Source organism: Macrotis lagotis, chromosome X (genome assembly GCF_037893015.1).
Source record: "Macrotis lagotis isolate mMagLag1 chromosome X, bilby.v1.9.chrom.fasta, whole genome shotgun sequence".
Taxonomy (NCBI): Eukaryota; Metazoa; Chordata; class Mammalia; order Peramelemorphia; family Peramelidae; genus Macrotis; species Macrotis lagotis.
Window position 1 is genome coordinate 219,222,621 of NC_133666.1, and position 24,461 is coordinate 219,247,081.

A 24,461-nucleotide genomic window follows, 5' to 3' on the forward strand; every position below is an offset into this window, starting at 1 on the left:
AAATTGTTCCAAATGACTGCATTCATTTGGCCACAAATAATCTCTTTTGGGCATCAGTTTTAACACTGTAATAGGATAGATTTGAATTTTAATTAGGAGGCAAAGTCTGTTTTACTTTTAAAATACCAGTACATTTGCCTGATGAAACCACATGAACTTCTGAACACTATCTACTCAGACAAAAAAAAAAGGTTTTTATCAGTTTAGAGATACATCGGGAAAAGTCTATGGACATGTTGCAGAAGGACTAGACTCTTGACATATGTCATTAAAAATGCTCTGGAGGCCTATAATTTTTTAAAGAAAAGAAGGAATTTTGTTTTATCTGAAAATTAAATGTTTTGAATGTTATTAATAATTCTGTTATTTAAAGATTAAGAGATTTATTGAAGAGTTCCCAAGAATGAAATGGTAAGTGGATGATGTCCAAACAAGTTTTTTTTTCAAAAAAAAAAAACTTCTCTGACTCTCAACGTCATTGATGGGAAAAAACAATCAATATGAAGAACATTCCAAATAGGAAAGCAAAGGGTTGTTTGTTTTGTTTTCATTTTATTTTGTGTTTTTTTTGCTAATGTATTCCTGAAACAAACTCAGAGTTAGCTAAATATTTGTTTATTTCTAGGACCTCTCAGAAAATGAAGTGCTTGGATCGTATTTCTCAGTGAAGTCTTTCTGGTGGAGGGTAATGTTTTAAATATGTTACATTGATACTCTTGACTTTTGTTTTGGGACTAGAAAACTTGTTTCAATACAAACTGCCAAAGACTTTTCACATTCTTTATTTGGTCCTCTTAATTTTGAATAGTAGGTCATTTATTGCACCTAAATTTAATGCCTCTTATTTTTTTCATTCATAAAAACTAAAAACCTATGTTACTTCTAAAACTCTTTGCTTTCAATTGAATTCTTTGAGTAAAGAATTTTGTCACACATTTAGAACTAACATCTTCAGAAAATGATAAACATTAGCTGAAATAGAGGGCCCATTAAAGTTCCATCTTTCTCCTGCTGAAAATATATGCTATGGGTGCCTTGTTTTTGCCATGACATAGATATTTTGCTAAAAGTTTTAGAGCTCAACCATGTTTGAAAATTTCTTTACTATTCCATAGAAGTTTTTGATCATTTATGCACGATTTCAAACATTGTCCTTATTTAAAATGCCTTATTGAATTCAAAAAAAGACTATAACCCTGCTTTGTAATTAAGGAAAGAGAAAATTGAGACCTCTTCATAATTTTTTGAAATAAGAGATTTCAGTTCAATGTTACTTACTTTTTATGAGCCCTATCATCCAACTTTCCCTGCTATAATAATACATTTTGCTATGAACTAATTACTAATTTCCTTTCCTCTTTCTTTGAAATTTTACTGGGTCATCATTACATAGTTTTACAGATTATGTTTGATGCTGCTATTTTCTTGGGGTTTTTTTGATCCTTAAAAAACATTTAGATCCCTTAAACCATTCATTGCCCAAATTCTAAAGAGATTAGGCCCAACACAGTTTTTATACTGTTGAATGTTAATGAACTGACCAGTGTAGAAGTAAAGGTCCTTCTTCCTCAAAAGTAATAGTTGTTCCCCTTCCTAGCTGAACTCTAGTATAGACTTTCAATGATCATAGATAAATTAAGGATTAAAACCTTATCTTTTTTTCATTTCATTGAAGGTTTCTTCATAAGAGACTTCTGGTATTTACTTATTCCATTTACTTTCTGGAAGTAAATGAAATGACTTCTTTGTTTATTCATTTTATTAAATTGCCCAGAGAATTTAATCTGAGAACAATTTTAGCTGTGGGCTCCCATCTTTTGAATTATTCAACATCCTTAAGATTATTGAGGGATTTTTGTAAAATTATCATTTCTTTATTTTCTAATTAATCAGAATGAATAAAAATTTTAATTACATTATTTAGAACAAACTATAATATTTTCTTCTATTCCCCCACCTTTCTTACACCACATATACATACAATATAGGTAACTAGAAGACACCTTATATGTATATATATATATATATATATATAATATATATATATATATATATACACAATCACATAATATATGTGCAAAACCCTATTCTGTTTCATTTTGCTGAAGATATACTACCAGATATTAATCCATTTCCACAACTTGCTCTACATGATAGTTTTTTCACTTATCTATTAAACTCCTAATTTTTCACCATATCTTCTTTAAACTTTAAGTTTAATTGATTCTAATTATCCAATATTGATCTTTGACATTTTCCCAACTCTCTTTAACTGATGTTTTTTGTACCAAACATGAAGTTAAAAGGAAAAACTTATATTGGCCATTGAAGTTTAACAGAAAGGCTCTTTCTGACTACCTGGTTTGAGTGTTGTTCAGAGATCATAAAAGTATTAGGTTTAGCCCAACTTTATTTTACAGATAAAGAACCTGAAGTGCAAGGAATGCCCAAGATCATATAGCTATTTACTGGTACAGTAGGGATCATAGATTTAGATATGGAAGGGACTTTAAAGACCAAGCTCAGCTTCTCCCATTTATAAATGACAAAACATACTGAGAAAAGTAAAATTATTTTCTTAGTCACACAGCTAAATAAGTGTCTGAAATAGCATTTGAACTCAAGACTTCCTGACTCCAAGCTCTATTCAGGTTACTGTGTAATCTAATTTCCCAAGGACTACCATCCACATTGTACTTTATTCTAGATATTTAAAAAAATATTTCAATGATAGGTAGAGCAGCAATTCTTGTAAAACATTTTAGAGTCAGTTATGAAATGTAGAAAGTACACCTATGGAGAAATGTGACTTTGTGATTTCCCTAATAAATGTGTCCCACATTGTGTGGAATTTTTCCAATCTCTCCCAACATTATTGATTTATGAATGTATTGAAGAACACACAGATGTTCTCTTGTTCAGCATTTTGATTTCCTAATCAGAAAATCAGTTTTTCAAAACTCTTCTTTAAAAATATGAAGGTATGTATGAATTATATATATATATACATATGAAATCAGGAATTAGTCTGATTATCAATACTATTTCTCTTTGACCACATGATTCCTTTTTTTTTGTTTTCTTACAAAAGTATGGACAAAGACCCAAAGACTTAATTATTGCAGCCAATCTTGAATGGAGAATTTGCTTTCTCTCATGAAGAGATTAGTACCTAGAAAAGCCAAAATATATTTTATTAAGGAATGAATGAAGTTTATAAGTGTCCATCAATTGATTTAAGAAAATAGTAGATCCTGGTGAAATGTTTTTCAGTTTGTCAGAAAGATCACTTTTTAAGGACTCAAAATAAAAGTGGTCCAGATAAATTGTAAAATTTTAAAACCAGCATATGTTTGATAAGTAGTTTTAAAATGTTATGCTTTTAAAAATAAACCCCCCCCCAAAACAAAGAACTGATGTAGATTATTATGGATCTATAAGGGTTGTAATTTGGGGGAAGGGGAGTTAAAATAAAGTGAGACTCAAAGTTTTAGATTTATCTGAGTCTCAAGCAGGGGATTGTGATTTTCTAGATAATTTTTTAATTATAATTTTCATCAGTCACTCAACATCCTAAAATATCAGTCCCAAATACCTTTAAGACATATACTAAATAAAGATTACTTTTTTTAGAAAAACAGTTTACATATTAACATGGTTAAATAGGATATGTTGACCAAGAATAAGTTTATTGCAGAAAATTAAGCAATTCAATGGTTTATTTCACAGAAACATCAAATGTATTAGTGAAGAAAATATGTGGATTAGCAGAAGATAGTATTTCTTTTTTTACAGTGATTAAAGTTGAGGCTTTAAAATATTTGTGACCTTTACAAAACATATCAATATAATATGGAAATAGGTGACAGTAAAATGTGCAAATACTATGTTCTCTCAGATGTTGGCCAAAACATTTTCGTACCTGACTAATATACTTACACATTATTTTCATTTTTAATTCCTTATGCATATGCTATATCTTCCATTAGACTTTAAGCTTTTAGAAGTTCAGTCCTGTTTCTTATCTAAAGTCTCACAAAACAGACATTTAATAATAATTTAATAACTTTTTTTGTCAAATTGGATAGAAGTGCATTTTACAAAGAAAATTTTAGGATTAAAATAAGGGAAATATCTCCATTGAGGATCACTCTATTTGAAAATAGTCTTCCAAGGAAAATAAAAGATCAAAGAGTTTTAATAAGACTATAGTTCTAAAACTAAATTGGACAGAGTACTAAAGGGTTTATTGTAAGAGGCAGACCTGCATTGAAAGATAGATGAACTGCAAATCCACTTGTGGAGCACATCATCTGGGTGCAATTCACTGGAATGAGCTTAGTAGGGAAAGAGAAAGATAGAAAGCTTCTGTGACTGGGACTGAGCTGATAATTGCACCATGCTTTGATAAGTATGGGTGTTCATAGTGCAAAACAGTCACACTGAAGCTGTCATTATCTCTTCTTTGTAAAGCGTCTCATGGGTCATTTGATTAAATAAAGGCACATGTATCCCTGTGCAGAAAATAGAGGGAAAATGGACTCTAACAGGCATACTGCTTCATTGTAAACACACAAGCATTATCTTTCCCACCAGTTTTATAATGTCTAGGTGATTATATAGAAGGGCTAGAGAGACATAAGAATGAATCAAAGGCAACAAAAGCAGAGGATTATTAGGAAATAAAGATTTTGTAGGAAGAATAACACTGACTCTTGCCATATGATAAAAACTAAATAGGCTGGTTTATTTTTTTTTGACCTGGTTTCAGAATTAGGAAATAATAGGCCTATTTGGTAAGGAGTCAAAAATATTTTAATAAGAAGAATAAGGAGAAGGAGAAGGCGGAGAAGAAGCGGCCAGTCGAATAAGAGGTAGCATTGGGTTGGTTGATAGAATAGTGAACCTAGAGTCAGGATGAACTAGGATTAAATCCCGTGTCTAACTTTACTATGGGGACCATGGGGAAGGGATGCCTAAACATTTAATATATATTATTTCATTTGATCCTATTTGAGCCTCATCAGAACCCTGAAAGAGGTTCTATTATTATTATCATTCTACAGTGAGGAAATTATTATTCTCATCCTGCAGTGAGGAAACTGATGCAAACAAAGGTTAGATGATTTGCAAAAAGATTACAGTGAGTGTCTGAGACTGAGTTTGAATTTGAATTCAGGTTTTCTTGGTTCCAGGGTAAAGCTCGTTTCACTATGGGGCACTTTGATGCCTCATGGGCATGCCCAGAACATCTCTGATCCTCAAGACAGTCACTAAGATTTGATGTAAAGACTGGTCTGAATTGGTAGAGGAATTTCTCATAGCAACTAACTCACAGATACATATATATATATATATGTATATATGTGTATATATATATATATATATATATTGCTATTTTACTACTGTGTTAAACTAAATTCTAACTCTATCTTGAAAATACAAAAGGATATATTGAACAATGGAAGTCTTGTGCTGAGAAACTGAATTCTCAATTTGCTTCTTACATGCATGATATATTTTTTCCAGTCTATTCAATCAATCAGCCAATAACTAAATATTTTGTTTTTGTACTTCAGTCTAAATCTTTGTTACCCCATTTGGAATTTTCTTGGTTAAGATGCTGGAGTAGTTTGCCATTTCTTTATCCATCTCACTTTAGAGATGAGGAAACAGGGTCACAGGGTTATCCAACTAATAAGTGTCTGAGACCAGATTTGAAATCAGATCTTCCTGACTCCAGGCCCTGTGCTCTATCCACTGTGCCACCTAGGTTTCCCAAACATTTACTATGTTCCAGATGCTGTACTAGGACCTGGAAATACTACAAGACAAATAAAACAGAAAGTCCTTTCTCTTACCTACCCTCTTAAAAAAAAGAAGCATGCATACAAATAAGAAAATAGAAACCACACACAAAGGCAATTATAAAGTATTTCATCCAAATCTCTGCCATTTAATTCCTCATGACCCTGGGCAAGTCACTTAATCCTGTTTACCTCACTTTCATCATCTGTAAAATGTTCCAGAAAAGGAAATGGCAAACCACTTCAGACTCTTTGCCAAGAAAACCCCAAGTAGGGCCACAAAGAGTCAGATATGACTGAAATGACTGAACCACAACATTATCATGATACTCGGACTTCCAGAGATGACTTTGATGGCAATTTTAAAGCTTAGTCTATCTTCCAAAATAGTCTAGAGGGTGATTTTGGTCCAGTTTATTTCTCCCTATCCATATTGCTATATTTGATGACCCTATTGGCATCTTTCTTCTTAGGAGATTTCTGAATGTCTGCTAATATCATTTTCTAACTGCCATATTCAATCACACTGGGTATTTAAATTATTCCCCCCCCCATAATATCCTTTGCTCCTTACTATCTTTCTTGTTTGGATCCACTATAAATCTCTGATATAATACTATTAAGTCAGATTGTTTGCTGATTTCATATGGAGATATGGAGTACTATTTTATTGTTGTTATTGCTTTGCATATGTCTCTTTAAAGTAAAATATATTTACTTTCAACCTGTTTCTATTTGAAATGTTCTCTTTATGTGATTGTGTAATGTCCGCTCATGATAAAACTAGTAGCAAATAGCATGAAACATCATGTGGGAGCCTTCGCCATTTTGTGTAGCTTTTCATCTATATAATTTTGCATAAGAAACATTTTAAAAAATAATGTTTGAGACTAAAAAAATTGCTCTCCACTTGATCCCACCCCACAAATATCTCCTTGCCATTTATTTAGTTTCATAGACAAACCTGAATTTTATTCCTTTGATCATTACATCATTACAAATCTCACAAGTCCTTGATGATCAATTATGCTTATTTCAGTATTTCAGGGATCTATTATTTACACAGAGAAAATAGAAACTACTTAATATGGTGTAGGGAACCCTCTCTTCATACAGAATAGTCTCCCCTTCAAGCTAGTTGATGATTTTCAGCAGTTATTCTAATCACAGACTTGATCATTCTAGTAAGAAACCTTTTAAGAATCATATTGGTCCCTTGAGACTTGTCAATTTGCAACAGTCCAGTTGGCAACAAGTGGACATATAATACAGTAGTGGAACTGTACTTGAAACCTGACCAGTTTGGTAGGACTTCAATAAGAGCTCATAGAAGTCCCATTATTATAATGGAAGGCTAGTATTCCAATTCCATTGAATCATCCTACCAAAAGAAAGCAATAACCATCATATATATAAACACAAACACGCATACATATATATGTATACATACATACTTTGCTTATCCTTTCTATATCACAAGAAACTGTTTTTTTCAAAAAGTAGTTTGTGAAGATGGTTCAAACACTTAGGAAGCTTAGGGAGGGGTAGGCACACTTTCACATCCTCATATAGTTCTGACCATTCATTTCAATCCAGACTTACAGAACCCCTGCTTTTCCAGCCTTGGGCTTCTCCAGAGAACTCCAGAATCCTTGTTGTCAAAATACACAAGTAAGTTGTGCTATTCCATTTGCCCTTTCTAATCTTACATGAGCAACAAACTGATAGTAGAATGACCTTGTTAAAAATTCATCTCTTTGTCCATATTGTTTTTATAGCATGATTAAAAGCAATAATTTATTCACACTCATTTTAATTGAACTAATTTACTCACCTGCTTTGAAATCCTTGATAGCTGAAATTGCAAAAATCGACAATGCCTATTTTATTTGAATTTCTAAAACTATATTATTACTTGGAGTCAGGAATCAGTAAATCAGTAAAAGGATAAATGGCTTTTTGGGGATAGTTTTTTGTTTCATTTTATTTTTGTTTTTTATAAAGAGCAAAAAGGGAGGAATGAAGGAAGAAAGGAAAGGAAAGGAAACAAAAGGAAAGGTAAGGAAAGAAAAAGGAAGAGAAGGAAAGATGGGAAGGAGTGGTATCTGTGATCTATGTTTATTGAATATTGTCTTATATTTATTTTATATTCTAGTAGGCATACTGTAGGCACTCAGTAAATAATTTTTGTTATAATACCCAGATATAAAAATGCACATTTTTATTTTGAGGAGGTATTTGATTTTTTTAATAAAATTGTCATTTAGAAAATTAAACAAAAGTTTATTTCTCCATTTGCCAAATGAACCCAATATTTTTCTCTTCAAATGTTCAAAATGTATTAGCCAAACTACTATCACAATATCTATACTTACAATTGGATAATAATGTGTTTTTAGAAATGTAGGCAATATATTGACTAAGGAGTGGTTAAAATGAATACTATTGCATTAGGTAATCTTGGCTAAATGGAGAAGAGGAGCAAACCACAGAGAAGGTAAAAACGTATATACGTCCAATAAGTTGAATCCAAGGTTAAGAACTTTGGGGTTAATTTCCAGAGGTTCAAGTATTTGAATGCATGTGGTTGACTTTTTAGGGTTTTCTTATCCTTTCTTGTCTGTTTTATATTTCACTGTTGTTTGTAATCTATGTTTCATTCATCATTGCCTTTATATGTTAGTTTTGCTTCAAGCTTTCTAGTACTTCCTAGCACTTAGGACTATAAACATTTTGTAACAAAAGTAAAACTGCTACACTAATGAATGCTTCTGTTGATAGACTGTCCCTTTTAAAAGAAAGGGAAAAGTACTTTTTAATAAGGTAACTTTCTCTGTATTATTATTATTATTTTTTAGGTTTTTTGCAAGGCCAATGGGATTAAGTGGCTTGCCCAAGGCTACACAGCTAGGTAATTATTAAGTGTCTGAGATCGGATTTGAACTCAGGTGCTCCTGACTCCAGGGCCTGTGCTCTATTCACTGTGCCACCTAGCTGCCCACTGCATTATTTTTTTATCAGTAAAAATATTCCCTTAGCTTGGTCACATAATTATTGGTCTTCCATTGCTGAACTTTTTGCAGTGCAAAAATATTTTCCCAGCCCTGGATCCCATTCTCCCCGTCATCCCCATCACCAGTGTTCACTTTATTTCATTATCCAGCTCATTTTGGAAATAACCCTGCCAGGTTATAGAAAAGCATTTCATAACAACTAATGGCAGCACTAAAACCTCCATTAAACTCATTTTATTTCCCCATGAGCATTTAGTATTCTGCATGCCTTTTTTTAGTCTGTAGGTCAAATAATTTGTCTCCTACGTCAAATAAAAAGAATAACCTTTGAATACTTAATTTTTTTTTACTTCAATAATTTTTGGGGGAGTGAGAATGTTCCCTTGATTGGCAGCAATCATCATTTTATATTTCTTTAACTTTTGGAACTCTAATGGTGTCTTTATAGCTACTGAAACTTCCTAAGAAATAACAATTAGATATATCTAACAAAATGATTAAAATATATAGATATAAACAGATACATATAATAAAAATGATGTCATACATTGATATTTTGGGAGGAACTAGTAGTCGGATTCATTACAAGGTACAGTAATACTTAACCTATTGAATAATGTTGCTGAAGAGAAGCAGTAATAAGTAACCTCATAGAATCTTTCAAAAACAGTTTCAAAGCCTCTGTGCTAAACTGATGAACTTTACTTCTTGGGCCCTCTTTTAGAACCTTGCTGACTTTTATGTAATGTAAAATTCTTAAGCTTAACTGCATAGGTTTTCATCCACATAAAAATAATAAACCAGAAAGGAAAAGGAGAATGGCTGATATTAGGAGCACTATGACAACAGCAGTGACAGAAACAATTTGACATTGAAGGAGATGAAAAGAAAAACTAAAAAACAGATATAAAATTCTTTTACCATTTAGTGGTCTAATAGATCCTAAAATCAAAGAATTTCAGCATTTAAAAGAATCCTAAAACTCATCAAATCAAGTCTGTTCAGTTCCCAGATGAAAAACTGGAGATACTAACAAATGAAATTACTTTCTCTAGTCACTTACTCACATTGACACCCCAGGAAAAAAATCTAGTATTCTTTTTGTAAGAAACCAGAAAGTCTAATCTACATTTTATAAAGAAATGTTTCCATCAGAAATGTATAGAAGTTTAGATAAAATGTTTATTAAAAATTTATCTTATGCTGAGCACTGTGTAAAACATTGGTGATACAGATAAGCAATGAAAGACAGATAGATGATTTAAATTTGGACCCTCAAACAGGTAAGCTTCAAATGTGAAGGAAATTAAAGGTATATAAAATATTGTCATGTAAAAGAAATTAGGTCACAAGAAGAGTGTTGTTACATGAAGCAGACCATGATTATACAAGTAAGGCGAAAGAAATGAATAATTTGCAGCAACAATCTAGGAACACTTAGAGTTTGAGATGAATATTGGAATTCCTTTTGAAATGAATGCAAACAATCAGAATTTTTGAATAGAATTATAAAAGAAAACAATCACTTTGGTAACACAGACAACTTCAATAAGAATAAATTGCTGATAAAAATCTAACTGAAAACTAGTTTTCATTAAAGTCAAAGTAAGAAGTGTCAAGATTATGCACTGTATTTATGGTTCATTTTGTATAACCAGGAAACTCTTCTATTAGGCTACCTTTAATACTTATATAGACAGTGTTACTACCTTCTATGCAGTTCTGACTTCATTCAAGATCAATAGTATTATAAAGTAGAAGTGAGCATGACTGATAAAATTCAATGAAAAAAAACAATCAAAATTCTAAATGAGAAATAAAATCAGGAACATATTTTCATTGCATAAGCAGGTATAAGTGTCAATTGCTTGGTGAACTTTAGTCATTCTATCAAGGTTAATAGTTAAATTCAACTCAAAGTCATTTGAATTATATCCTCTTCAATGGACAGAATCTCAGTAGAGCACTCTATGTGCCAAGAAAGAGGTGGTAGAGGTATTTTGCTTCCAGACTCTTATTCAATAATCCTCCAAAGAAGAATAAATTGTAACAATAAAGTTAGAACTTGGGAAAATAGATCATCTAAAGGAAAAGTAGGTAAGCTATGAATTGCCATAATTTGGCTGTACTAGTTAGTGTTAAAATTACTTTGATAAATGATTTGCAGCAGGTGATTATTTGGGGTTAGCTTCTGCAGAAATTTCAAATCTTCTTGACATTCCTGTAAGTCACTGGGATTTGAAGAATTCAGTCTCTTTAATGTCTTACGGGTTAAATGTGCATTTTGATGACTTTTCATTCGTTAACCTCTTTATAAAAGATCCTGAAAACTGCCATGGGGTTGTATGATAAAATATGTATGATACATATTTTAAAATCTTCAAAGAACTTGAAAATTTTGATTCTCTCTTTTTGAATAGCAGGATTAAAAAACCTTAAGTGTCAAATGAATTATTTGTTATATTCTAAAGTAACTCTCTCTTCCTTTACCCATAGTTTCAGACTCAAAGTTTACGTCTCTCAGACCTACACAGAAAATCTCATTTATGGAGAGGAATAGTCAGCATTACTTTGATAGAGGGACGAGATCTCAAGGCCATGGATTCAAATGGATTTAGTGATCCTTATGTGAAATTCCGGCTTGGTCATCAGAAATATAAGAGCAAGGTATTTTGCCTTTTGTGTTTTTGTTCCATGTTTGTAAGGTTGGGTACCATTAATGACTATAATCTTAAAACTGAAGAAACTCATCTTTTGATAAATATAGCAGAACACCATCATAGAGTTTCTGTCAGATTAGAGAAAACATATACTGCATTTTCCAAGCCTTTTATTTTATGTAATTGCAAAGTGTGAGGGGCAAAATATAATGTACATTATATCTATATCAGAAGGCACCTGTAATGGTGCAATGAATAGAGAACCAAATAGAGAGAGAACTTGTAGTTTTATCTCTGATGAGACATTTGGCAAGACAAACCTCTAACATATATAGGCTGGATGCTACTGGCAAGTGTCTTAAATTCTTACCTTCCCAAATTATTCTCTAAGACTAATTGTTAGTCAAGTAGCTGGCCGGGGCCGGGGGGAGGGTTTCCATATTGGGAGTTCCTTGCAATGATATAATCACAGATTCCACCCCCCCCACTCTACCCTCCAAAAAGAGCAAACCTCTAAATCTGTGTATAATCTTAATTAATAGTCTGGTTTTTGCTGCTGTTGTTAACTAATGACTTCATCACATATATTTCGTACTGCTGAACACTTTACCATCATGACTGAAATTCATTCCTTGTAGTGCCCTTATACATGTCAATTGTTTTTATGAATATCACTGCAAAGGATTTGTTAGCATTAACTATGCTTGGGAATTTCATAGTGATGATTTTTCATTGATTAAATGATCCATAATTAGTACTTTAAAACATCACATAGTTTTACCTATCAGTCAAATGGATATTTATTGATCAGTTGCCACTGTGTTGGTCTGTTTGATCTGGAAAACTGTCCTTCAAGGGGTCTATCTAGGGAAAATGAAGGATAAATACATTAAAATACAATAATAACTACAAGGCAAAATTATCTCATGTTTTATTTTGTACTTTACCACAAGTTTGTATGATGTATAATATACATTTGTATACTCATGCCCAAGATAAGAAAACTGGAGGTCAGAGGTCAAGAAGATTGTTCATATAATTTTGCTAGAAATCAGAGAAAGTCTAATGATAGATAAAAGGTCTTCTCAGAGTTTAGAGATTGGAGAGTCATGTCTTATTTTTTATCAAAAATTCTAATTCACCCACATCCTTATTTTTGTCAGTCCCGATTGAATTTGATGACAATGGACTTGTCCTAATTTAATGTTCTAAGGGGGTATTTGAATACCTGCATCACATATCTAGTTCTATGTGTTTGTCTCCCAGCCAGTGTTCAGTGATATACTGGAAGAAGTAAGAATTACACAAATCTATGCCAGTTACACTGATTATTTTTTATTTTTAACTTTTCCAGATAACTTTCCCTTTCCTGTGCTTCTTTTTTAATTTATTTTTATTCTAATTTTGTACAAATGTTTTTTTTACATTAATAAAATATTCTTGTTTACAAGTAAACAAGATACCCCTCCCCCCATGAATATATATAGACTTGCTTGGGCGAAAAAAGTAAAGCTGAGAAAAAAATTAAAATTAAAAAAAATAATAGTAATAATTGTAGGTATGGCCAGGTGGTGTAATGGATGAAGCACCAGCCCTGGAGCCACGAGCACCCGAGTCCATATCCAGCTTCGTAAACCCAATAATCACCCAGCCATGTGACTTGCAAGCCACACAATCCCCACTGCCCTGCAAAAACCAAAAAGAAGAAAAAAAAAGACCCAAAATAAAATAAAATAGTAATAATAGTAGGGGTGGCTGGGTGGCAGAAAGAGCATTGGCCCTTGAGCCAGGAGCACCTGGGTTTGAATCCGGGCCCAGACACCCAAAGATCAGCCTGCTATGTGGCCCCAGGCAGGCCACCCAGCCCCACTTGCCCTGCACCCTCCCCCAAATAATAATAACAAAAGATGTGCTTCAGTCTTTGTTCCAACACCATCAACTCTGTCATGGGTGAATCACATTCTTTATGATAAGTCCATCACAAAAGTTACTTCCATATTTTTCCAAGGTTGCCATTGCTGATCATGACTCCATCCTTTCTTATTTCTCCACTACCATGTACTATATTTTCTCTCTCCTTTCACTCTGACTCTGCTGTAGAGTCGCTGAGTGGCACAGCAGACAGATCCCTGGTCCTGGGACCAAGAAGCCCTGAGCCCCATACCACCTCTTAGGCCCAGAATCCACCTGGCCCTATGGTCCTGGGCAGGCCATCAAATCCCAGCCCCTTGCAAGAAGTAAAAAAGAAAATGTGTTATATCTGACCACTCTCCCCCCATGGTCCATCCTCTCCTCCTTTATTCACATCCCCTCCCCTTCCCCCTGCTGCCCCCTCCTTCTTACTCCAGTTGTCTATACCCCATTGAGTATATTTGCTGTTTCCTCTCCTAGCCATCTCTGATGAGAGCAAAGGTTCCCTCATTCCCCCTTGCCTCCCCCCTTCCATATCATTGCAATAGCTCACTGTAATAAAAAAAATCTTATTATGTGAAATATCTTGGACTATTCCCCCTCTCCTTTTTCTTTCTCCCATTCCATTTTCCTTTTTTTTCTATTGACTCCATTTTTACACCCTATTTTGTCTTCGAATTCAGCTTTCTCCTGTGCTTCAACTATAAAAGCTCCCTCTACCTGCTCTATTAACTGAGATGGTTCATATGAATATTATCAGTATCATTTTTCTATACATGCAGTTCATCCTCATTAAGTCCCTCATATTTCCCCCCTCTCCTCCAATCTCCATGCTTCACCTGAGTCCTGTATCTGAAGATCAAACCTTCTGTTCAGCTCTGGCCATTCCAAAAGGAACCTTTGAAATTCCCCTGGTTCATTGAAAGTCCATCTTTTTCCCTGGAAGAGGACATTCTGCCTTGCTGGGTAGTTCATTCTTGGCTGCATTCTAAGCTCTTTTGCCTTCCGGTATATTGTATTCCAAGCCCTACGAGCTTCCAATGTGGTTGCTGCTAAGTCCTGTGTGATCCTGACTGCAGCTCCACGATATTTGAACTGTTTCCTTCTGGCTGCTTGTAATATTTTCTCTTTGACTTGGGAGTTCTGGAACTTGGCTATAATATTCCTAGGGGTTGGTTTTTTGGGATTTCTTTCTCGGGGGGAACGGTGGATTCTCTCCATTTCTATTTTGCCCTCTGCTTCTAGAATATCAGGACAATTTTCCTGTGGTAATTCTTTGAAAATGATGTCAAGGCTCTTTTCCTGATCATGACTTTCAGGTATTCCAAATTTTCAAATTATCTTTCTTAAGTCTGTTTTCCATATCAGTTGTTTTTTCAATGAGATATTTCACATTTTCTTCTAATTTTTCATTTTTTTGGTTTTGAAGTATTGATTCCTGATTTCTGGTAAATTCATCAATCTCCCTGAATTCTATTCTTTGTCTGAAGGATTTGTTCTCCTCAGAGAGTTTTCTTATCTCTTTTTCCATCTGGCCACTTTTGCTTTTTAAAGCATTCTTTTACTCAATAACTTTTTGAACTGTTTTATCCATTTGACCTAAGCTGGCTTTTAGCATGCTATTTTCTTCAGCATTTTTTTGGATTTCCTTGACTAAACTGCTGACTTCATTTTCATGTTTTTCCTGCATCTCTCTCCTTTCTTTTCCCAGTTTTTCTTCCAATTCCCTCATTTGATTTTCAAAGTCTTTTTTGAGCTCTATCATAGCCTGAGTCCAATTTCTGTTTTTCTTGGAGTCTTTAGATGCAGGAGCTTGTGCTTCCTCATCTTCAGACTGAGTATTTTGATCCTTCTTGGGCTCATTTGCAAAATATTTCTCAATGGTCTTCCTCTTGTTTCTTTGCTTGTTCATTTTCCCAACCTAAGCCCATTTTTTAGGGTGCTTCCTGAGCTTTTGGGACACTCCCACAAGGGTCTCAGTGTGTGAGGCTCTGTCCTCCCTCCTGGTCTGTGAATGACCATAAGCACCCCCCTCTGCCACGGGGCGAGGTGGGGGGGTCCTGTTGTTCTATGGGGGGGCCTAGACTGCGATCAGGATCTGAATGTGGTCAGAGCCCCAGAGTTCTGTTCCAGGGGCAGAGGACCGAGCTCACAGTCTCTCTTCACTCCCCTCCCTGAGCTCAATGGGCTCATGCCCTGGGGGCTCATGCTTACCAGCTCCACCTGCTTCTCTTTCTGGCTCTGGGCTGCTGAAAGACCAAGCTGCTGGCTGTGTGCCCTGAGGGCTGGGCTCCACATGCTTGCTCTGGCTGGGGTCCCCCGCTGTTCCCCCACTTTGTGCCGGTGCTCCCCGGGATGCAGCTCCGGAGACTCCCCCGCTGCTGTGAGCTGCAGCTCCCAGCTCCCTGGGGCTGCCTCCGGGAGGCTGAAGTTCTTTCACTCTGGCAGGCCACCCCGCTGACGGGCCGCCCCTCCAACCCCGGGGAGCAGAGCCTTTCTGCTCTTTTCCAGGTTACCTTGAGTAGGAGAACTGCCTCACTGGGTCCCTTTGTGGGTTCTGTCTCTCAAAAGTTTAGTTAGAGTCCTTAGTTTATGAGTTTTTATCAGAGAGCTCCTAAGACTCCATCCCTTCATGTCGCTATCTTGGCTCCACCCCCCTCCTGTGCTTCTTAACAGAGGTATCAAACCTGAGGTTCTGGAAGACTCTAATTAGGACCTGACCCAAATTAAAATGTAATTGGGAAATGTTGAACAAAATGAATGAAAAAATAAATACCACAACATAGATAATGTTCATTTGTGGTTTTCTGAGTAAAGATATGGCTACCACTCTATAAGGTTTACACCTTTGTTATACTTATAATCTTTGGACCTGAAATAGCAAATCCAACTCTCTCTCTCTCTCTCTCTCTCTCTCTCTCTCTCTCTCTCTCTCTCTCTCTCCCTCTCTCTCTCTTGGCTACTGCAGAAGACAAGGATATTTCTCAGTTAACCTGTGGTTCTAAGGATATCTCCTAAAAAGTGAAATCAAAATATCATACATTTAAATCTTTAAGAAAACTCAAGACCATCGAGTAAAATCCTTCCTTTTTACAGATCAAGAAGGCACAGAAATGGAAAGTCATTTGTCTATGCTGTATGGTATCAGAGTCATATTTAAAATCTAGGCTTCTGGGCTCTAAATTGAACTTTCTTTTTTACTATTCCACACTACTTCTCCTCCTTTGTAACCTCCATGAGAAATGTAATATTCATTTGTTCATTCAAAAATATTAATTTATTGAATTATACCTTAATGATGGGCCTTATGAGAGTGAGAATTTTTAAATTCTTATTCAATTTTATGCTAAAAAACATGTAGTAACTTCTTGTCCTTTCTTTTTCCTTTGAAACTTCAGTTAGGATATCAAGGTTTCTGATCATCTCTTTTCCCTCCCTGTTCTATCTTTTCCCAAATAAATCCTCTCAACTCTTCTTTCTTATCTGGTCCAAATGAGAATTTTTCTCCTTTTCCTCTCCATTCTGCCTGTAATTTCTGTTTTAAAAATATTACTTTCCCTATTGAAGAATTTACAATATACAAGTTTCATTTTAAAAGCTGCCCTCATTGATTTGGCATTGCTTGCTATCATTTAACATTATTTAAAATTTTATGTTTAATTTATGAAATAAAAGAAGTGTTTCTGAAAATCTAATATGTATATTATCATATAAATTTCTTTTTTCTTTTTTCCCTATTTTTCTTCCCTTTCCTCTCCTCCCCACCATAGGGATGGCCACCATTACACACTCATACAAGCAAATAAACATAAAATCCTTATATACATACTTCTGTTTATCAATGGTGATAAAAGAGGGATGATTTTAAAAATTATTTACGAATCAGTCTTCAGGATTGCCAGCTATTTGAAAAGTTTTGCTGTTCTTCTTATATCCCTTCAGCATCATACCTTTCATATTTCATGCTCCCAAATAAGAAACATAAAAGTATTTTAAACATAAATAGAATATAGAAATGCAAAGTTATCTGTTAGTAAAATATTTGTTTAATTGATAGGAACTAAATAATAATACTCTAGACTTTCAGTAGCCATTGCCTAGACTTCTGAATTTTGGAGAAGAGATTTAATGTCACAATAAAGTTCAGGATAATATACCATAATGCAAAATATATTGCTTTGTTCTAAAAACATAACTGTCTTTCTCACCACCTCAACGCCTGCCTTTCTACTGAGCAAGTTCAGCATACACATTAATTCACCCAAGCACTCTCATTTTCCAGGTCCTGCTCAGTCTTGATCAGTTCAAACCCTTTCATCCACAAAGACCTTTCCTTCCTTCCTCCCATCCCTCTGTTGATGCCCTCCCTCTCTGAAACCATCCTTCATTAATATTGAATGTTTCTTCTGTTTATACAGTTGTTTCCATGTTTTCTCCCTCCTCCTATGTGAGTTCCATTAAGGACCGTGTTGTTGGCTTTCGTAGCATGGTTCCTGACCCATATGTAGTAGTTGCTTCAGCATTGTTGAATGACTAATTTGGTTTAACTGTCAGTGTTCTGTCACTCTAAAATAATATTTTTTAATTGATTAAAAATTTAATACTTTTCTTGAACTTCTTTTTTGGAGAGACCACCTTATTTTTGATACTTCAATAAATAAACTTCCTTGTATGGTCTCCAACATGCATCCTTCTTCTACTAAACTCTTCTCTGTAGGCTGTAATGCCTATAAACTCTTCTGTAGGCTATAATACCTATAATACCTATAAAATACCTATAATACCATAAACTCTAGTGTCTTAAAAACATTCAATAAGCATTTATTGATTTGATTTAAATTATATTAGAATTTTTTCTGTTTCATTGTTTTCCAGTCTTATCTGATTGTTGATGACTCCATTTGTAGTATTCTTTACAGAGATACTAGATATTCTTCTCCAGTTCATTTTGCAAATGAGGAAACTGAGGTAACAGGTTTGAGGAACTACCCAGGGTCACATAACTAATAAGTGTCTGAAGTCAGCTTTGAACTCGGATAAATGAGTTTACCTAACTCCAGGTCTGGCTTTCTATCCACAGCTCCACATAGCTGCCCCTATGTTTAACATAGGCATGGTAAATGTGCCCTATTAGCCATGGTTCCCAGGCTTTTTTTAAAAGCTTCTGACAAGTTCATATGATTCCCTAATATACCTAAAATTTAATTTTGTGTCACAGACAAATGGAGCTTCAATTATAAAACAATAATTAGTTTCTTGTTCTTTTTTTTCCAGATTATGCCAAAAACATTGAATCCTCAGTGGAGGGAACAGTTTGACTTTCATCTCTATGAAGAGCGAGGAGGAATTATTGATATTACTGTATGGGACAAAGATGCTGGGAAGAGGGATGATTTTATTGGCAGGTTTGTGCTAGTCAATCTTTTTATTTCACTCAGGAGGGAGGTAGATTTTCAAAAAGTATCTTTGTTTTAACTTTAGTTCTTATAACCAACCCTTGTCATTATGAAGGAAACGTAGGACTTTATCAGAGGGACACATAGCTTTTGATATCTACTTCACATTGCAGAGAACTGAAAGGCAGATCTCAATATTGTCCAGTAGGTGGCAGTTTTGACCAGTTGATGGACAGAAACTATCCTAAACGGAAAAAAATTGTAAAAAGATTCAGAGGCAAGTGATTTCCTTCTTCTGGCAGAGATCTTTTGTTTGGAAGTATTGGAAATAGGGATAAGAGGATCTTCTGATTTTTTAAAAAAATTTAAATACAGTTGTGATTATCTATTAATAGCAAGAAAATTGTTTTTATAAAACATTTTGTATGACAATAAAATGATGTTTTTAAAAAGGATGGAATCTTTAGAGATTCATGAAATTGTAAAGAGTCACCATGTTTTCAGTTTAGATAGGATAGTAATTAAGCAAATATGTATTAATCCAATAAAGAAGGGGGTAAGTGTAAATATGTAAATCTTAATTTCTTTTGAATAGCTAACTACATAGAATCAGGTGATTTAAATCTGGAAAGGAAATTAAAGATCATCTAGTTAAAAAACTCCTAATTTTAAAGACAAGGAAACTGAGACCCAAAGAGATTAAGAAATGTGCCACCACCAAAAGACTTTTATTACCTTTTATCTTCTATTGTTTTAGCTTCTTAAATGGTCTATCTGCTTCTAATTTTTCCCCTCTCCAGTTCTTCCACACAATTGTTGGAATAATTTTCCTAGGGTACATGGGGGTTAGACTGTACTACTCCCTCATTCAGGTATCTTCAATAACTCCCTGTTACATTTAGGATTAAATACAAGCTCTTCACCCAATATTTTAAATTCTCCATAATCTGATTCCAACTACCTCTCCAGATGTATTTATTACTCCTATCCATGCACAAAATTGCAGCCAAACTGTCCTACTTGTATATCGAGCTTAGCTTTCCACGTGCCATTTCTGTGTGTTCTCACAGGCCACCCACCTCCCAGTTCCTTCCATTCTTTCCTCATGTCAACTTCCTAACATTCTTAAATTCATTTGGGGATCAAGTTATTCTGGGAGAAACAGCCATGAGAAGCATGGGTACAAAGACCAAAGCCTTAAGAAGAGGAGGTGACTTCAAGAAGCATTGAATCTGCTTCCATGAGAAATTGAGCAGCTTCATATGGGACCAGAGCATTCAGATCTTGAATCTGAAGGGTGAGGGTGCAGAATAGGCTTTCTCCCATCATAAGCAGGGAGGAAATGATTCCTGAACCTTCTATGATAGGAGAAGGGATATGCAAGTAAATGTTTAACAACTGGCTGTTTGAAGTATCGGGGGGGAAATGTACAAAAGACATACTTGTAAATTAACTTCTGTTGTTAACAGTTTCTCTATTTCTTGCTTATGTCTAGACAATCAGCAAAACAATAATATATCAAATCCTGATTTATAGCATGTCTCTTTCCAAAGTGTAAATACCTGCACTGAAAATTTAACAATAAACTCCTGTTTAGCCCATCTCTGTATTGGAATATGTGTGATAAAAGTCCTAGCCTATGTCCCTTTTTGAGAACTGGAAAAGCAGATTCAGAGGACTTTGAATTAATAATATCAAACTGGACTAAAATGAAGTCAATACTAAGAACCAAACTAAGGGAAAGAAGGCAAGAGGAAAAGAAGGAGAGAAAGCAAGTATTCTAAGGACTTTTATTTAACACTGACACCTGTTGTTAACCTTTTCATAAGTTATCATACCTCCCTCAATTATAATACCCTTATGTTAGTAATAATAATAATAATAATAGCTAGTATTTATATAGCTCTTGAATGTTTGTAAAGTACTTCATATTCATTATCTTGCTTGATACACATAAAAACCTGGGAGATAAGAATATTATTATCCCCATTTTGCAGATGAAACTTTACAGAGGAAGCTGAGATGAGTGGTTAAGTGACTCTCATGTTCATATAACTAGTGTGAGAGGCAGGATTCATATAGAGTTCTCCCTAAGTTCAAGTTCAATATTCTATTCCCTGTAGGACTTACCTGTTGCACTTCCTATTACTCTTCCTTTTAATTATCTTAAGACTTAGTTATGTTCTTAATGCGGAGGGATTAATAGAGGAAAGTTATCCTTCATGTCTACTATTTATAGTGGCGCTAGCAATAGAGAAGCCTCACAAAGCTGGTAGGATGAATAGCACCATGAAACTTTAAGGGGGCACCAGTGACCTGACATTGGTCACTGAAGAAGATGATGGTGGTGATGACAATTATGATGAATATGACAGCATGTTGATAAACCATTTGGGCTTTGCAAAGCACTTTTGTCACAACTCCTTTATTACAGGAATAGGAATTCCTAATAGGAATAGCATTACTCCTAATAATAATGGGGTAAGTGTGGGGAAGGGGAATTTATAGGGTTTAAGAGGTGACACCAGCCTGCATTTCCTTCCCCTTGGAATGTACTCCCTACTAACTTACAGGGCCAGAGTAGAAGCTTCAAAGAAAAGATTTTGGGGTGGCTAGGTGGCACAGTGGATAAAGCACCAGCCCTGGAGTCAGAAGCACCTGGGTTCAAATCTGGTCTCAGACACTTAATAATTACCTAGCTATGTGGCCTTGGGCAAGCCACTTAACCCCATTTGCCTTGCAAAAAACCTAAAAAACCCCCACAAAAAACAAAGAAAAGATTTCAGTGCAATATCAAAAACTGTCCTGTTAACACTAGTTGGAAAAAGAATAAGCTGAGGGTAGAATCAAGATAGAAGGGTAAGGGCAACAACCCAGTCAAATTCTCCCAGCATTTCCCTTCAAACAACTTGAGAATGACTCCTCAAATTGAATTCTGGGGTGACAGAATTAGCAAAAAAGTCAAGGTGAGACATTTTCCCAGTCTAAGACAACTAGGAGGTTGGCAGAAGAGGTCAATGACACCAGATTGACATCTAGGCAGAGCAGAGTCAACCGTAGCACCAAGGAGGAGCTATATCTTGGAGGTGGTGTTCCTGACAGTGGCAACAGTGGCTTCAGGAGCTGTCAGCCTAGAAACAGTAAGGGTGTCAACCAACTGATCACAAAGACAATACAGGGGACTCTGAGCTAATGCTGGGCAACAGGATTGGGGCTGTTAAGAAATTCTATTGCCCTGAAGCAGTTCTGGGTCAGTATTCTGGGGTCTATAGGGGCACAAGTGCTTGTGACTTCAAGAGAACCCTTCCTCTGTAAAGACTAGAACACACACCAAGTGACCACATCTCTATGAATCATACCACTTTGGAAGAACTGAAAACTTGATAATCCCTGATGCCAAGAATTAACTCTTAAATAGTAGCCCCAAAGCTTGAAGTTTGGATGTATCTCCTATCTCAAGTTGAAAAAGGACCTCCCTTCAACCTCCCCTTCAACGTAAAGTTCAAAGTTAAGGAAAAAGCTAGAAAATAAGCAAAAAACCAAAACAAAGAACCTGGACATAAAAATTTGTGATAGTGGCAGGGAAGCTCAAGACATAAAATGCAGAAGGAGACAACAGTGTAAAAAACAGTTACAAGCAAAATCTCAAAGAAAAAAGAAAACTGGTTCCAAGTCCCAATATGACTTCCTGTAAGAGTTAAAGAAATAAGAATGGTAGAGGAAAATTTGGAAAAAGACATGAGAGCAGTACAGGAAAAGTATGAAGAGAACATCTTGGGAAAAGAACAAAAATAATTGAAGATAACACGTCAAAAACAAGAATTGATTAAATGATAAAAAAAAATGCACAGAAGTTCACTGAAGAACAGAATACCTTGAAAGGAAGAATTGGTCAAATGGGAAAAAAGGTACAAAAATCTCACTGAAGAAAATAATTCCTAAAAAAATTAGAAATGGGCAAGTGTAGACCTTTAATTCCATGATACATAAGAAACAATAACACAAAACTTAAAAAATGAAAAATAGAAGAAATGTGAAATACCTCATCAGAAAAAAACAACTGATCTGGAAAAATAGACCAAGGAGGACATAATTTAATAATTATTGGATTATACAAAAGCCATGAATTTTTAAAGAGCCTATACATCATATTTCATTAAATTGTTAAGAAAAACTGCTCTGATATCTTAGATAGAAGGTAAAATAAAAATGGAAAGAATCTATCAATTATTTTCTGAAAGAGATCTCCAAAATGAAAAGTTACAGGAGTATTAGTAGTCAAATTCCAACACTCCCAGGTCAAGGCGAAAATATTACAAGCAATCAAAAACAGACAATTCAAATATAATGGAGCCACAGTTCAGATCACACAAAATATAGCAGGTTCCACCTTAAAGAAGCAAAGGGCTGGGGCAGCTAGGTGGTGCAGTGAATAGAACACCGGCCCTGAAGTCAGGAGGACCTGAGTTCAAATATGACCTCAGACATTTAATAATTACCTAGCTGTGTGGCCTTGGGCAATTCACTCAACCCCATTGCCTTGCAAAAACTAAGGAGGAGGAGGAGGAGGAGGAGGAAAGAAGCATCAAAGGGCTTTAAATATGATATTCTGAAATGCAAAAGATCACAGCCAGAAATAACATACTCAGCAAAACTGAATACAAATCCATCTGGGTTGGGAGGGGTGGATATTTAATGGAATAGAGACCTTTCAAGTATTCCTGATGAAAAGACTCAACTGAATAGAAAATCCTGACATTTAAACTCAAGACTCAAGAGAAAAATGAAAAAGAAATAAGAAAAAGAAATCATGAGGGACTCAAGGTTAAACTGTTTATAATATTATATGGAAAGATTATACATGTAACTCATGAGAACTTTAACATTATTAGGACAGTTAGAAGGGGTCTATATAGATAGAGGACATGGGTATAAGTTGATTATGCTAGGATGATCTCAAAAAGCACAGGGGAAAGAAAGATATTCACTGGGAGAAAGGGGAAATGGAGAGGCAGTTTGGGGAAAATTATCTCACATAAAAGGTGCATGCAAAGAAGAGTTTTTACAGTAGAGGGAGAAATTGAGGGTGGCAAACAATTCCTGAACCTCATTCTCAGTGTTTCAAAGAGGGAAGGAAAAATCATATCTATCATCTATCTATCTGTTTGTCTGTCTGTCTGCATCTATCTGTCTACTTAATGTGTGGATATATATGTATACATACACACATATATGTATATATAAGCACACAGATAAGTATAAATATCTCTCTTCTCTAATGTAGGAGTAGGGGGATGGAAATAAAAGAATGGGAGGACAGATCAAAGAAGGATCGGTGAATAGAAGTATAAAAAGACTTTTGAGGAGGGGCATGGTAAAAAGAAAGAAGAATAAACAGAAGAAAATAGAATGAGAGGAAATATATAGTAATCATAACTGTGAATGTGAATAAGATGAGCTTAACCATAAAAAATAATATGTAGCAGAATAGATTAGAAACCAAGATCCAATAATATATTGTTTATAAGAGACATACTTGAAACAGAAAGACACAAAGATAAAATAAGGGACTGGAATAGTATCCATTATGCTTCAGTTGATGTAAAAAAGGTAGGGGAGACAATCATGATCTCAGACAAAGCAGAAGCAAAAGTAGACCTAATTAAAAGAGAT

At 34.9% G+C, this 24,461-nt stretch overlaps 1 protein-coding gene across 4 annotated transcripts in view; it reads left to right on the forward strand.

Moving 5' to 3' along the window:
* MCTP1 (multiple C2 and transmembrane domain containing 1) overlaps positions 1-24,461 on the forward strand; it is a 528,212-nt gene that overhangs the window by 239,125 nt on the left and 264,626 nt on the right. For 2 of the 4 annotated variants that reach the window (XM_074200500.1, XM_074200501.1), the window contains 4 exons: positions 626-685; positions 7,404-7,478; positions 11,318-11,488; positions 18,667-18,797. In XM_074200500.1, the coding sequence (XP_074056601.1) occupies positions 626-685; positions 7,404-7,478; positions 11,318-11,488; positions 18,667-18,797 (437 nt within the window). The remainder of the gene's footprint in view (positions 1-625; positions 686-7,403; positions 7,479-11,317; positions 11,489-18,666; positions 18,798-24,461) is intronic. The other 2 variants (XM_074200502.1, XM_074200503.1) reach the window with 1 other exon arrangement.